Source organism: Myxine glutinosa, chromosome 2 (genome assembly GCF_964187855.1).
Source record: "Myxine glutinosa chromosome 2, kmMyxGlut1.1, whole genome shotgun sequence".
NCBI lineage: Eukaryota > Metazoa > Chordata > Myxini > Myxiniformes > Myxinidae > Myxine > Myxine glutinosa.
Genome location: NC_136262.1, coordinates 223,123,075 through 223,140,050, shown reverse-complemented (window position 1 = coordinate 223,140,050; position 16,976 = coordinate 223,123,075). Strand labels below are relative to the sequence as shown.

Here is a 16,976-nt window from a genome sequence, read left to right as displayed (position 1 = left end):
GGTACAGTCATTATCCTCAGCTAAAATAAGCCCGTTCCTCAGTAACGACGCGCGAGCCGAGCCAAGCTGGTATATATATATATATATATATATATATATATATATATATTAATTAGTACTTTTATATATCTATATATATATATATATATATACAGACTTGGCATTTAATATGGAATATATTTTTTTTTCTTGACTTGGGTTTACTTTCTGAACTCGGTATATCAATCTGGTGACTTTCTTTTACGCTTTGGTGATTTCTTTGTTAAAAGAACCATGTCACTGATTGTCTGTCGCAGCAAGAAGTCAATAACAGGATTATATCACAGGTGTGACAAAATGTACGGACAGGTACATTTGACGATTGGCTTCACAATCGGGTATATAAGGGTTGTTGCGTTCTGTATTAGTGGAAAACAACTGCTGCACGTCTACAAAAGTTATTTCCGCTTCCCTTGGAGATGGTCCGTCAACTCGACAATGCTGTTTGTCATTTAGTGGTGGCTTTACAAAATTCCGGCATGAAACAGCGTGCTATTGCTTGGCAGTATGGCATCACTCAAGGTCAGGTGTCAAAGATCCTGAAAGGAAATGCTCAGAGGGGTGTCCCTACTCCAATACCGAGGCCAGGACGTCCCCGCAGAACCACAACGAGGGATGATCGCCAGCTGCACCGGTTAGTCCGCAATGGCCGTACCAAGTCAGCTAATCGGCTTAGGGTTGAGTGGCAGCAACTGACAAATGTGCCTGTATCCAGAAGGCTAGTCAACCAACGACTGGTTCAAGCAGGCTATCGTGCCAGGCGTCCCCTGAGAAAGCCACGTCTGACCAGACAACACCGCCAGCACCGATTGCAGTGGGCCAGAGAGTACCGTCAATGGCAGCCAGGACACTGGAATCATGTGATCTTCAGTGACGAGTCGAGATTTCTGGTCTATCGTCAAGATGGCTGCGTCTGAGTGCACAGACAAGTGCATGAAGCCCACAACGAAGATTGTATAGTGCCAAGAGTCCAAGCTGGAGGTGGTGGGGTGACCGTTTGGGCTGCTTTTCATGCAGGGGGAAAAACTGACCTGGTTGTTCTGAATGGAAACCTGAACCAGTTCAAGTACAGGGCCATTCCGGAAGAAACATTGCTTCCATTTGTTCGTGCAGCCTTTCGAGGAAACTTTGTCTTCCAAGATGACAATGCACGGCCTCATCTTGCTCGCATGATCCAACACTTTCTTGCTGATCGTGGTGTAGAGCATATGGAGTGGCCTGCCATGTCCCCGGATATGAATCCGATAGAGAACTTGTGGGCAGAATTAACGCGTCAAATCGACAACTTGGACCAGCAGCCTGCCTCTGTGCGTGAATTGCAGCAGGCTATTGTAACTGCATGGCAAGCGATTCCTGTCCAAACCTTGGCAAATCTCGTGAACAGCATGCCTCAACGTGTACGTGCTCTCCTGAATGCTCGTGGGGGTTATGCGAAGTACTGAACTGTAATTTTACTGTCCGTAATCCCAGTCGTAATTTAACTTTTGTTTTTGCTAAAAAAAAAATTGGCTAATGTGCAAAATAAGGAGATACTTCTGGAAAACGCACAGAAGTTTAACACAGTACTGTCCATGAATTGAGTTCGATATCAGTTTACATCACTTTCAAGGATCAATTTATTTGCTTCGAAATGTCAAATGTGGTTTTTGTTTCTTTTAAAGGTCACATTAACAAAATCTAGAATAATTTCAACATAATTCCAATGAACGTTTGGTTGTAAGTCATCTTGAAAAGTAAGTTCACCCCCACAAAAAAAATATTCCATATTAAATGCCAAGTCTGTGTATATATATATATATATATATATATATATATATATATATATATATATATATATATATATATATATATATATATATATATATATATATATATATATATATATATAATATATATGTATATATATATACATATACATATGTGTGTGTTAATTACAGTAGGCATATTAATTATGATGCTTGTTGCTTACGCTTTTCAAATGCCTATATTTATATATGTTGTTACAGTTTGTTCAGTTCTTGCTGAGTGAAGCCAACTTACTTGAATGATCTCAAACGAGTAAAGCGTCTTCTATACTCCCTACGGCTTTTTACAATTTACTCAGTAAGAATTTAATGATGGACAAATTCTTACATCGTGAACGGTTTGGAGCAAACCCAAACTCGAGCAATGATGAAAAGGAATGCAACCACTGGTACAAGACGTTTGACATCTTGAGAGCAATTGAGCATCATGGACCAGAGACGCGAAGAAGAACCACCTTTAGAGGCCATTTTCCCCCACAGAGCAGGGGTTGGCCTTTTTTGGGAACCGTGGTCCCCTTTTTGAAGCAATGTTTTATGGCCAGATGCCCTTCCTGCCACCAACCCTGTTAGTCACCTCTTGCAACACACAGGGATTACCAGTGAAACTGTTTTTTTGTGAATTTGCCAACCTCGGAAGGATGACAGGCTGAATCAACCCCCCGGCGTTAATTCAGCAATTGACCGGGATTCAAACCCAGGATCCTAGGATCCCAAGCCAGCACCCTTTTAAACCGCTAAGCCAACACCAGGCTAGGCTACAACAAGGTAGGGGGGTGGTTTAATGGAAACAACAAACCAATACTTTTATTAACTTCCTAAAGCGGTTTTAAAAATAAGTTTAATATAGCAAACTATCTGTCTGTAACAGATCAGCGTTTGGTCAGCAAAATAAAAATGAATGTTCACCTGTTTACGAGAATGATTTTTTCAGACGTTTTGAGTTTACAAAGTGTCGAAACTATAGTAGTTGAAATACCCGAAGCTGTACAACGTGTATAATTCCACTTGGAGTGTGCAGAATTGCTTGGTTAGAGTGCAGAATCATACAAACACCACCATCATTCCCCAAAAATAATGTTTGTCGATATTGTAAAAGCTCAGACCAATTATTTTTTTTATTGTTTTCAACCTAATTTGGTCCAATTAAATCATTCAACGATAACTCATAAGCATTATTTTATAACACAAACGTATGGCCAAGAAAATGAAGCATTAAAAAGAAGCTTACTTACAAAGTTACAATGATTCATTTAAAAAAAGCTCATTCACACCTTAACAAGAGCTTTGGCAAGTCATTGTGTATGTATTTAAAACCTTCATATAAAGCGTCAGGACAAACAGGACCATCGGCCGAGCACAACTTTCAGAACTTACGGCTGTAAAGCGTCGACATGGAAATCCACCAGAAATGCCTTCGTGACTTCAATTCGCTTGACATTCAAAACGACAGCTTTAAATTTAAAAAAAGAAAGCATTTGATATTTAGAAATTGAAAGGAAAAAATAATGCAAAGCATATTTATTAAGCTTGGACTGGTTGCTGCTGAAATATTGAGCTGACGTGATGACAACCAAATAGAATGAAGAGGGGATACGTTCCTTCACAATGTAGTACTATTATAAGCGTTTAACAACTGTTGCCCCACTCACCTCAGATCTTAAGTGCAATTCTTATTCTTCTCCTCTTTTATACGGGGTGAGGGCCAATGGCACCAAGCTTCTGCCCTACATGACCACAATACTCCTCCACTTCCCTCTGTCCTCAGCCAACTCTCTTCACACAATCCTCCCATCTCAACCGTGGTCTACCTCTTTTCCTTCGACCTCGCTGCCTCAACATATCCGCTCTTTGCCATTCTCTCTTCCCCCGTCCGCATTAAGTGTCCAGCCCATCTCAGCCAGAATTTCACCAATCTCCCAGTCAAGCTCATCTGCACACCAGTATTCTCCCTCAGTTCACCCATCCTCCTATCTACTCTCTTCACTCCCGCAATCCTCCTGACCCAATTGTTCTCGCAAACCTGCAGCCTCTGTTGTTGTCTCTGTCAATGCCACCGTTTCCAGACCATCAAGGTAGGACAACAGAACCTTCCCTTTCAATTTCCTTGATATCTTGGTCTGCCATTACTCACTCAACCCTCCTCCAGGAATTCACACCCACCTGAATCCTCCTTCACCTCTCACTTACTATCCCACCAGATACTCAAACTTATCTCCTTCCCCTCTAAACTCATATTCATTTATTTTCTCTGCTGCCCAACCCACATCACCTCAGTCTTCTCCATCTTGAGCCCATACTTCCCAAAAGCCACCTTCCATTCCCCCAGTACTTCCTGCATCTCCCACCCACTTTCCACCACAACAGCCAGATCGTCCGCATACAACATCCTCCCCATACTACCCCTCATGTTTACCTTCCTGCTTACCAGCTCCATTACTATCACCATCATAACCATGAGTGGGCTGAGAGCACTTCCCTGCCTCAAGCCAATGTTCACACTGAACTACTCGGACATCCCAGGACCAACCAATACTCCTTCCTTCGTTCCATTGTACATCCCCCTTCCACCAACCTAACCTCCGCTTCTGGCACTCCCATCCATCTCGGTGTCACCATCACCATCTCTCTCAGGGGTCCACATATCCTTATGCCATTTCTCCTTGCACCTCCAACGCCCTCTCCATCAACTGTCTCAGCACAAACATTCCATTCGTCGTCGCCCTACCCTTTCTAAACCCATGCTGCTCTTCTCCGATCTCAAACTTGTGGGATGGGATGAGTTGGATCGGCCACAAAAGCTCCACACACTTCCTTATCGTCACGTCCAGCACTCTCTCCAGCACCTTCATGACATGACGTAGAAGAGTAATGTCCTTGTGCATCCCCAGATCGTGAACATCGTCTTCCCCTTTCATATCAGCACAATTAACCCTGTCCTCCAATTATCCCCTACAATAACATGTACAAAAAAGGAGGAAAAAAAACCAACACAAATTGCATAAAATATTTCAATCTCAAAGTGGAGTCCCAACTACAGGCTGTGTTGGTTATTTGAATTTCCCTGCAATCATTACTTTTTCTCGACTCGCATTATTTGGAATTTTGAACACACAGCAAAACTAGAAGTGCAGGGTCATCAAGGATGTTTGCATTACACATTGTTCTTTCACAATTTGGTGAAATACCCCTTTCACAAGAGGTTTCATAATTAGATTTTACAAAAATTAGTTTTCAGATTGGTGGCAATATGCAACATAGGTGAAGTTAATAAGACTCTAAAAAGCTGAAACGGATAGGAAATGTCTTGATTGAGTTCTGTGCAAAAATACCAACAACAAAATGCAACAGTGCAACATTCACCAATCTAGTTGAAAGATAAGGCATCAACATTCACATCGATACACAACCTTGACACGATGCTACCTCTGAAGCACATTTATGAACGCCCGTTAAAAAGTGGACGTCATACAATGTCCAAACATTCATATGCAATATCCCTCGGAGAGTGAGACGGAAAGTGCCTAAACCGGTGAACAACAAGGTGATGACTGGAGATCTAGAATGGCTGTGCCCTGTGCGGTATTAGGTTCTGTTATACGATCAAATTATAGGTGCAAAGCACCAGAGGCAAGAAAGACTCCAAAGGTGATCATAGCCACTTGTCAGCAAATCCCGGCGAATATTTATTATTGTTTTTCCCCTCCAATGGGGATACGTTCCTCCACAGAGGAAAGTAATAAAAGTGTGAGCTTGCATAACACCTATGTTTAGTTCTGTGGTGTTGCAGCCCGTGACCCAGGAAATGACAGTAGCATCTTTGTTTTGGTTTTAGATTGGATACATCAAAGCAAGCGCTGTAATGAATGATGTTTTTTGTGCCTTACAAGCAAATCTCTATACATTTCTGGTGCCCGGCCCATTAATAAACAAGTGTCTGGCAGAGCGTGTTCTCTGCTGGGCTCCAGCTAAACCCTGTTGGCTCCCCGAGACATCAGGCACGTTGGTTCCAGGGCAGTGATACAGACCACCCAAGGAGTCCGCGGGGAATTTTTTTAAAAAAAAGAAAAGATGAACGAGGGGAAGAGTCTAGGACGGAGGGACCGCCGTAACGCTAGTCATGGTCTACTGTAGCCTCTGTTGCCATCGTGACGTTGCCTTCTTCAACTACAAGATACATTGTTGTGGAACTGCCGTCACTTCCACCATCTTTCCCGACTCCATCCACCGTGTCGCTTTCAGCGACTTGCACAGTCATGACTGTACCATCGGCGTCCGTGGCTACTTTTTCACTGAGGCTAGCCATTGCCTCAAGACGCACTCTATAGGTCTCTGCCTCCTGCTCTTTTTGCACAAGTTGCTTGTGGAACTCTTGGGCTCGTCGATTGGCTTCTGCAAGCTGCTTTTGCAACAGCTCCCTCTCTTCCCCGAGTTGGCTCGTTTCCTCCACGGCATCGGCTTCTTTCTCTTTTTCTGGGATTTTCACCGCTGCTTCCTCCTGTCTCATTTTTTTAATTTCTTCCACTTCCTCTCCATCATCCTGAATCAACACGGTCTCCACCTAGTGCCCAGAAAACGTACAGAAGACCCACATTATTTATAAGCAGACCACATAATGGCATATTACTGCTATGGCAGATGACAATGATCATTGGAATTGAAACAATGTTAAAAAAGTATTCAAAAACAGGCAAGCGTCCATATACATATTACATGTGCAAAAATAGAATTGACAACCACCCTCCTCTGTACTTTTGATCCAAAAACACAGCACACTTATCCCGTTACCCCCATTATAACTGTGACGGTAACTGAGTAGACTACAGGATATGAATAAATACGAAAAAAAAGTAATTGTAAAAACTTTTTACAAATAAAAAAAAATAGTTCAGGAAAGGTGTGAAGGATTCATCGATGTGCTCAACCTTTGAACCATGGAAAGGTAGATTTTTACTTGGTGGAGGAGAGGGAATTACATTTGGGTCTGCTTGTTTGTCTGTCTGTCCACAATGTACTGAGGCTGTGTGAGTGTACTTACTTTTTCCACATGTGAAATTTGCATTTATGTTTATTTAAATTATACAATGGACTACAAAATGTAAATGTTTCATGATATTTGTTATATGATATCACCTTTATCTCTCAATATTGTTGAAATGAAGATCAAATAGCTGTATGTTGAAATATGTTGAAAAAGTCAAAACTTTACATGGGGTGTACTTACTTTTTCACGTGACTGTACATGTGGCAAAACACTTCAGACACCAAAATTATGGCTCTATCAATTTAGTTAGTTTTATAACTTCAGGAAAGATTGTACTCCACTTCAAATTCACCTTCGATACCTATCTGCTGGATGGGAAAATAGATAATTTTATTCAAGATCAAAATAAAATATTGCATTAACTTTCATACAATGTATAATCCTCCACGACCCTGTTAGTCCGCTTGGAGTTTGCAAAAAAGCACCAAAAGGACTCCCAGACTGTGAGAAACAAGATTCTGTGGTCTGATGAAACCAAGATTGAACTGTTTGGCTTCCGTCTGGCCACTCTGCCATAAAGTTTTTTTTTCTAACATCCCTGACCCACGAAAAGAAAGAAGAAAAAGAACCACCTTTAGAAGCCATTTTTCCCCACAGAGCAGGGGTTGGCCTTTTTCAGGCATGTGGTCCCCTTTTTGAAGCAATGTTTTATGGCCGGATGCCCTTCCTGCCGCCAACCCTGTTAGTCCCCTCTTGCGACACGCAGGGAATTACCAGTGAACTGGTACTCAATTTGCCGACCTCAGAAGGATGGCAGGCTGAGTCAACCCCCCTGGCATCAATTCAGCGATCAACCGAGATTCGAACCCAGGATCCTGGGATTCCAGGCCGGCAGCCTAACCGCTAAGCCAACACCAGGCTCCCTGACCCACGAAAAGATCGTCAACAAATGATGGAAAAAGTCGAGGTGGGAGGGACCTCCGTAATGCTAGTCCTGGTGTTCTATAGTTTCCGTTACGACTGGGACGTTGTCTTCTTCAACTACAAGATATATTATTGTGGCACTACCCTCACTTCCACAGTCTCTCTCCCATTCACTCATCCTCTTCTTCAATTTTCTTTGTTACATTTCTTCTTATTTTCAAGGTGTCCCTTCCACTTCTGTGATTGAGAGTTTGGGGCTGTATCCCTCTTGCTCACCCTCTATGTTCTCCCCTTACCCACACCCCTTATGCCTCCAAGTCTTCCTCCATTTTGTCCCAATACATACTCTTGATGTGTCCCTCCCCTTTTTTCCACTGGTATTTTTGTTCTGTTATGTCCTGGTCTGTTCTGTGTTTTATCTCCTCCACGAGCTACAACTCCACATAATATAGGGGAAATGATCCTGGGCTCACCTGGTATAACCAGGGAACCACTGGTAGGTGTGGGTGCCTTACAAAATACGTAAAGGAAAGAAAAAAAAATTTATGAGTTTTTTGGGGGGGTTTTGCAACCCTTTTTTTTTTTTTATGCCGTGAACAAACTTTAGTACATTACGGTTGATTAAAGTTGTGGTGAAATTTCATCGAAATTTCATGTGTGTATGTCATTTTAGAGAAGAAAGCACATGGCTATGTATTTTTTGAGGGGGTGGGGGTGGGGGGGAAGAGGGTTTAATACAGCCTGACTGAAGGACACTGCACGATGCTAATACCTCCCCTGAACATTTTTTTGTTGCAGGTGAGCTTAAAAAAAAACCGTCTCAAATATGGATCACCTGAAACATCACCATTCACAATCGACAACTGGCGACGTAATCCATGAGATTCTCAAATTGGTCAACGCAGATCTAGCAGAGTTGATCGTTGGTCTGTTAACTGGTGACAAAATGTGGCTTCATCGCTGCAATTATGAAACTATAATAGAATCCATGCAATGGAAGCACAAGACACGACTGCCACGCATTAATCTTTTCACCCAAGTCTCACCTCATAAGATCATAGCCTCAATTTTCTGGAATGCCAAGGGAGTCCTGCTTAGTAATTCTTGATTACAGTATGTCTCAAAACACTACAATCAGAGGGGAATATTATGCCTTATGTAATAATTGTGGCAGGCCGTAGTTGAAAAACGCCGATGGATGTTTACTGAATTGAGTTACGACAGTGCACCTGTGCAGAAGGTCTGTATAGTGCGGCGTTTATGTTAATGGTTAGGGTGGTGGGCTTGGGATCCTAAGGTCGTGAGTTCAAATTCCGTTGAATTAACGCCAGGTGGGGTTGACTCAGCCTGTCATCCTTCCGAAGTCGGCAAAATGAGTAGCAGATAACTGGTTATAGAGAAGCATTGCATCAGTGGCAGACACGCCCACAGAAGAATGATGCAACCAGCAGCAGGGTGGCTACACACGAACCACCCACCTTTTTACCTGGACCCAACAACTATTATCTGTTTCAGCATTTGTAATCCCACCTGCGTGGCCATAAATAAGGCAATGACCGAATTTGAGGAGCAAACTGGCTAGAGGAGCAAACTGAAAAAAAAAAAAAACACATTTTACTGGCAAAATACTTCGAAGGACAAAGAGTAAGTGCATTGAAGTATTGGAGAAGAGAGCAAACAAGGAAAACGACAAACACAATATTTAAATCCAAATCATCTCAAACTAAATTTACACTATGATCCTCTAGAATCTAGATGAACCTCAACAGTTGTGGAAACCCAATGTTAACCTTCCACAGGAGTGTGTGTTTCTGGGTTGGCATGTCTTAAACTGTTATGGTTGGTCATGTCATCACTTTAAACCTCATCTTGCCGTAGAAAGATATGGATTGGTGATGATGAAAAAGAGCAGATTGAGTCATTTAGGTCATGGCTTACTTCTTCAGGCTTCTTCTCAGATTCCGGGCAATGTCGTTTTGTTGGAGGTTCGTCGTCACCAATTTCTACCTCCACCGATGCATCTGTCACGTGACCACTAGGCAACGCCAATACTGCCAAGAAGCACACACTAAAGTTATACCAGCAATAAAATAAGCCAACACCTTTTCATTACAAAGGCAATTGAACACCAATATGAGATTGAACGATTGGAATATTAACTTTTCAAATTACCAGTCAAATCTATTTAACAGACTGCAACAAGGTTGGGATGAAAGTTTGGACTGAAATGAATCTCCATTCTGTTGTACTATTGTTAAACCTTAAAATGAAGTTGCAAACAGTGTCATAACTCCACAGCGAAAGGAAAGACAGAGTAAAGACGTAGAAGCCATTTCGCCTTTTGTGAAAGTATCATTTCTCAATATCTCCCAAATTCATGAAAATTGAGTCTTTACTTTACAAGCAAACTAAAATACAAGTAATTAGCTTAACCATAACTAGGTCGGGGAGAAGGGGTGAGGGGAATTCCACCCCCTCCACTTTTTTGGCATATTTTCGCAGAATTTTTTTTCTCATGCTGAGCTTTCATGATTTCTTTTTTCTGTTCAAGTCTTGCACACGTTTTGATACTTATTCTATAGAAATCGGACATACAGTTGCCGCGCAGAGCGCAATATTTCAGTGCTACGTGCCAAAAACTAAAAGTTTCTCCCATTGTCTTTACACAGCACACATCTTTCCAACAGTAATGATGTGCTGCATTTAATACCTTTCAGTTTGTCCCAATCACTCTTTCTCCATATCATTATCTAATGCTCGTCTGCATGTCCCTGTGTTAGTTTTCATGGGCAAGTCACATTAGGTCAACGTCAAAGTCATCAAAAAATTCCCTCCATTAAAAATGTGGTGCGTATCTCACCATTTGTAACATTCTACCCCTCCCCCCTCCAATACTGGCTTTTGGCTCAGTCCACTTTGGATTTCCACATCTTATTCGGAAATGTCGATGAGATTATCGGTTTTATTTTTTTTGAATAATAAAATGCTTAATGCTTTATATATTTTGTTGCGTTGTTATTGATTAAATCCACCTATGTTATTAAATTATTATACTGCTTGTTTCAGTCGATGTTGGGGATGGGAGACGATATGTATCACTTTTGGCTGATGGTTCTGTCCATTTCCCTTCTCCACCCCCTAATTCCCCATCCCATAATCCTGCCTAGTTCTGCTTGAGTCCACATTTACATTCGATTTATTTTCATAAAACGACAAATGTATCATGTATTTTAAAATTTTGGGTTACGTGCGATAGACCAGAGACAAAGTAACTAACTTTCTCGTGTTGGAACCAGCTTAATCACTTCAGCTGTTATTGTGTTCGGTTGGGCAACAGTTTAACATTATTTTAAAAGGGAAGAGGAAGATAAAGAAGAGGAATAAGTACAATTTCACAATTTAGAGACCTCCCGATGTGGTACTTTAGCGATGCATTCTGGTATCTTTTAAAGTCTTGGTAGTTCAGAAAATGCTCGGGAATAAAAGGTATGGCTTTTTTTTTCCAATGATCATCCCTCCTCATGGAGTCCTACCACCTCCATGATATACTGCCTTATTTTGTATAAACACAATACAGGGTGAGTCAAAAGTAGCACCCGATTTATGTTTTTTCGGCTGTCAGATTCTTTCTGGGATGTCATGTTGTTAATAATTGTCTTGCAGATTATTAATTTTCTTACTATATATTTTTTTGTTTGTTTTGCAGGTTATTGCTGAAAGTTTGGAAAGTTACTGAAGTTGCACCAAATTGAACCATGAATTACCTTTCAATGAATCAACGCATTGCGGCCATGAAACATTATTACAAATGTAATGAGCAACCAACGATGGCGGAACGCCGTTTGGCACAGGAATTCGATATTAACCCACCCCAGGGAAGAAACATACGATTGATTGTCGAGAAATTTGAAGCAACAGGGTCGGTCGCCACTGCAAATAAGTCCGGTCGTCCGAAAATGGCAACGAATGTAGCGAAGGGTTTCCCCCGCAATAAATTTCCGTAATAATTTTCCCCCGAATAAATGGTTAGATAAACATGTCATTCATTTATTTCTACCTTCTTGTACACTTAATACAAATGGCAAACAAACAATCAACTGACAGAAATATATATATATATATATATATATATATATATATATATATATATATATATATATATATATATATATATGTATATATATATATATATATATATATATATATATAAACAGAAATCGGGCGCTACTTTTGACTCACCCTGTATATAGATTTATTACCAACTGTAGCTGTGTATAATGACTGGAAAACAAAAGTTACCACTGGCCCACTGAAACACGAAAGGATACACAGAATCCTCATTATACAGTTGGCCCTTCAAAAACTTGCTTTCCTATGCTTCGACTTTGCACAATTCACGAAATAAAAACACAATTCTGTGCATCATTTGGTTTGGCCAATGAACAATAGCTAGGGCATGAGAGGTGCATCACAGCAGGGTTTCAATGAAGAGATTTTGAAATTCTTGCATTATCAACATTCATGTTAGGTTACAAATTTCAAAGGGAAATGCAGAGCATGGTGCATGGTACCTCTCACTTGTGAACTTGCTTCATTGTCAAGGAAAAAAGAGGGGCGGGGGTTCATGGGCTGTATGTAAGCAACGTTTGCATAATCTGATTTTTTTTGTACGAGCACACCGTCCCGGTGTGTACCCCGGTTTAGAATAGGTACACCGTATCCCTGCGTGTCGTAAGAGGCGACTAAAAGGGTTGGCATCAGGAAGGGCATCCAGCCATAAAACATTGCCTCAAAAAGGGAACCATGACAATTACAATGACATGTGGACAGGGTACAGCCCGAAGTACCCCGTGGGGGTCCTCACTCACTCTTGTCAAAAATCAAGGTGGGGAACACGATCGAAGCAAGGGTGGAAATCACTCCATTTATGACACCGAAACGTCTGATGCCCCACATGGAGATCGGGTTCTGAGGTTTGGGACATGGAATTAGGGACAATGACAGGGAGACCAGGAGAAGTGGTGGAAGTATTGGTCAGAAGAAGAGTGGACATATGTTGTGTGCAGGAGACGAGATGGAAGGGAAGTGGTGTGAGGATGGTGAAGGGTAGGTAGGGACAGAAATACAAGTTTGTGTGGCAAGGGTGCCCGGAAGGCGTGAATGGTGTTGGTGTCTTGTTGTCTGAGGAGTTTGTAGACAGTGTGGTGAGTGTGACTAGAGTGAGTGAAAGGTTGATGATGGTGAAAATGATGATTGGAAAGCTCTTAGTGAATGTCATCTCGGGATATGCTCCGCAGGTCAGTCGGAGCGATGAAGAGAAGAACAAGTTCTGGTGTGCGATAGAGACGCTGATGGAAAACGTGAAAGAAGAGGAAGCTGTTGTGGTAGGAGGAGACCTAAATTGACATGTGAGAAGGAGTATGGACGGTTTTGAGAGAGTTCATGGGGGTTACGGATATGGTGTGAGGGATGGAGATGGTGGAAGGATTTTGGAGTTTGCCGACGGAGCTGGTTTGTTGATTTGTAATACTCAGTTCCAGAAAGCGGATAATAAGCTTGTTACATACACGTCAGGTGGGTCGACGACAATCGTTGACTACCTGATGGTGTGTAGGCGAGATAGGGGGCACCTCCGGGACACAAAGGTGATCCCGGGGGAGGAGGCTGTTTCACAGCACCACTTGGTTGTCTGTGACAAAAGGGTGAAAGGTGCGTGGAGAGCTCGGCGGGTGAAGTACCAACCGAGAATGAAAGTGTGGAGGTTGAAAGACAGTGAGGGAGGTATTAAAAGAGAGGCTGAATATGGTAGAGGATGATGTGGTTGAGCTTGAAAATGGTTGGATGTCAATGAAAGATAGTCTGTTGGGAGCCGTTGGTGAGGTATGTGGATGGACAAAAGGACCACCGAGGCACTTGGAAACATGGTGGTGGGATGATGAAGTTGGAAAGAGGATTAAAGAGAAGAGGAAGAAGTTCAACGAGTGGCAAAAGGCGAAGGGTACGGGGGCAGAAGAGGCAGAGCACAAAAGTTATAAGGCAGCCAAGAAGGCTGCAAAGAAAGAGGTAGCAAAGGCGCAGGAGGCATGCAGGAAAATGTTCAGAAAACGCTTGGATTCGGAGGAGGGTCAGAGAGCAGTATTCAGGATTGCAAAGCAGATAGTGAAAGAGAGGTGTGATGTGATGGGGGTGAGTTGCTTGAAGGATGAAGTGGGACAAATCGATGAGGACCCAGATGGAATTAAAGGAAGATGGAAGAGATATATGGAAATGCTGTTGAATGCAGAGAATGAATGGGACAGCAACATAGAGAGCAACCCAATTTTAGGACCGGCAGAGAAGATAACTGAGAATGAAGTTGAGGAAGCAATAAAAGCAATGAAGAGTAGAAAAGCGGGAGGGCCGACGGAAGTTGTGGGAAATATGTTGAAGGCAGCGGGAAGTTGGGGTGTGAAAAGAATGACAGAGATTTGTAATCTGGTGGTGAAAGAAGGCCGCATTCCAGTGGTTTGCGAACTGAGTAACCTCATCCCTCAATACAAGGGGAAAGCTGACCCTCTGGACTGTGGCTCATATAGAGCGATAAAGTTATTAGAGCATGGAATGAAGGTATTGGAAAAGGTGTTCGAGAAAAGGATAAGGAAGAAAGTGAAGATCGACGAAATGTAGTTTGGATTTATGCCAGGAATTTATGCTTTTTATTGTAAGGCAGTTGCAGGAGAAATACATTGAGAAGAGTAAGAAGTTGTTTCTTGGGTTTGCTGATCTGGAGAAAGCATTCGATAGGGTTCCACATGAAGTAGTGCCATGGGCATTGAGGAAGTTCGGAGTGGAGGAATGGTTGATCATAGTGATGGCAATGTACGAGAGAGCGCGCATAGCTGTAAGGACGAAGGACGGGAACAGTGGTGAGTTTGAGGTGAAGGTGGAAGTGCATCAGGGGTCGGTACTAAGTCCACTACTATTTGTAGCTGTGATGGAGGTGCTGGCTCGGAACATAAAGGAGGGTTCACCGTGGGAGTTGTTGTATGCAGATGATCTGGTGTTGATTGGGGAGAGTATGGATGGACTGAAGGAGAAGATGAACAAGTGAAAGGAATGTGTGGAGACAAAAGGTCTGAAGGTGAATATCGGAAAGACGAAGGTGATGGTAAGTGGTAAAGCATGTGGTGAGGTGGAAAGAACTGGGAAGTGGCCGTGTGCTGTGTGCAGGAAGGGTGTCAGAGTGAACTCCATTCAATGTACAATGTGCACTGAGTGGGTTCATCGAAAATGTAGTGGTCTGAGAGGGTCATTAACCAGTGTGGCAGCTACATTCATGTGTAAGGTGTGCACAGAGGGAGCTGCAGATGGAGGAAATGTTGAGTTGGATCTTGGAGACGGCGTGAAGCTGGAAGGTGTGAAAACATTTTGCTACCTCGGAGACATGCTGAATGGAGAAGGTGGTTCAGACTTGACAAAGGTTGCTGGAGTGAGATGTGCATGGAAGAAGTTTCGGGAACTGAGTGGCGTGCTGACGAGGAGGGGAGTGTCGTTGAAGCTGAAGGGAAAGGTGTTTGCTGCACGTGTGAGAAGTGTTATGATTTATGGGAGCAAGACATGGTTAATGAACGTAGAGCAGCAACTTTAAAGGAAAGGGTGGAAATGCAAATGGTTTGGTGGATGTGTGGAGTATCGTTGAGAGAGAGAGGAAGACAAATGATGAATTGCGAAAGATGATGGGAATAGACCCTGTGATGGATGCTGTGAAGAGAAACAGGTTGAGATGGTTTGGTCATGTGTTGAGGAAGGATGGAATTGACTGGTTGAGAAGAGTGATGGAAATGAATGTAGAAGGAAGTAGAGGACAGGGAAGACCGAGAAAGACTTGGCTGAAGGTGGTGGAAGAAGAAATGCGGGCAAGGGGGTTAACAAGGAGAGATGCAGAAAATAGGGCAAAATGAAGAAGATTGTCATGGGGACCGCAAGGCTAACCCCCGCTCTTGAAGGGAAAATGGCCTTAAATGCCTGTTGTTGTTTGTTGTTGTAGTACACCCTCTCACTACGGGAGCGACAGGAAGGGTTATTCCTCTTTGGGGTACATACATGACAGTCGATCTATGGTCGGGTATCAAGAACATTGGGAGTGTGTTCATTTAGCAAGTTTCTTATGGAGAGATCGCCAAGTGGTTTAAGCATCCGAGCAAGTACTCCATTCAAAACGGGTAAGAAACGACTGGCTTGGCAAGCGCTAGCTAGCTGCTTGGTAAATGAGCACAACTCAGGCTTCCTCCCTTTCAGTTTCGTGTTGAACAACAGGAGCGAGTTATAAAAGTTCACTCCGAAAAATGCCACGATAGCGCCAGGAGGGGCCATTTTATTTACCCAACCCTTGTGGGGTATATCGAGTACAGTAGATCTTCGCTCAGTTCTGCAAGTAAAACTTACCTCACGGATCTTGGGATTCCTCCAAATTTCTTTATTTAGTGTTATAAACAGTATTAGCGACTGTTTAAAAAGCTAATCATATGTGTTTGTGGTGAATAAAATTTTTACTTCGGGAAGCAAATAGCATGATAAGCTATTTAGAAACATTGACTCGACGTTTGTTCAAGAAGGAAAAACCCCTTGGGGAGGTGAGATATTATTGGTATTAATATTGTTTTGTAATAACATCAATATTATGCTATTATCGTTGGTTTGGTTATTCGAAGCGGCCTTGGAAAAACGCCACGATAAAGCTAACTTAATATGGATATACACCTCAACATGCTAATTGTGATGTCGTGGTCTGAGAGGGTCATTAACCAGTGTGGCAGCTACATTCATGTGTAAGGTGTGCACAGAGGGAGCTGCAGATGGAGGAAATGTTGCGTTGGATCTTGGAGACGGCGTGAAGCTGGAAGGTGTGAAAACATTTTGCTACCTCGGAGACATGCTGAATGGAGAAGGTGGTTCAGACTTGACAAAGGTTGCTGGAGTGAGATGTGCATGGAAGAAGTTTCGGGAATTGCATTGACGGCAATGGTGGGCAAAACCCGCTCGGGGGAGAAAACCCCCTTGGGGAGGGGAGCAAATGAATGTGCTACAACCTTCATTGTCTAACCCTTCGTCATCCTGACAAGTTTGGTTGAGATTGGATAAGTAACGACAGGATGTATTGGGGTCAAAAATTAATTAGACAGACACGAAATGGCATATTTTAGTATGATGATATGTTATCGAGGCTCATGGAACAGCGAGAATACAGA

The 16,976-nt window shown here is 42.5% G+C and overlaps 1 protein-coding gene across 4 annotated transcripts in view; it reads right to left on the bottom strand.

Moving 5' to 3' along the window:
- Nucleotides 1-2,941: 2,941 nt before the first annotated feature.
- LOC137420796 (GA-binding protein subunit beta-2-like) overlaps nt 2,942-16,976 on the bottom strand; it is a 68,882-nt gene continuing 54,847 nt past the window's right edge. For all 4 annotated transcript variants that reach the window (XM_068106173.2, XM_068106174.2, XM_068106175.2 and 1 more), the window contains 2 exons: nt 9,688-9,800; nt 2,942-6,402 (listed from right to left, as the gene is read on the bottom strand). In XM_068106173.2, coding sequence (XP_067962274.2) covers nt 5,956-6,402; nt 9,688-9,800 — 560 coding nt within the window. In that variant the 3' untranslated portion in view covers nt 2,942-5,955. The remainder of the gene's footprint in view (nt 6,403-9,687; nt 9,801-16,976) is intronic.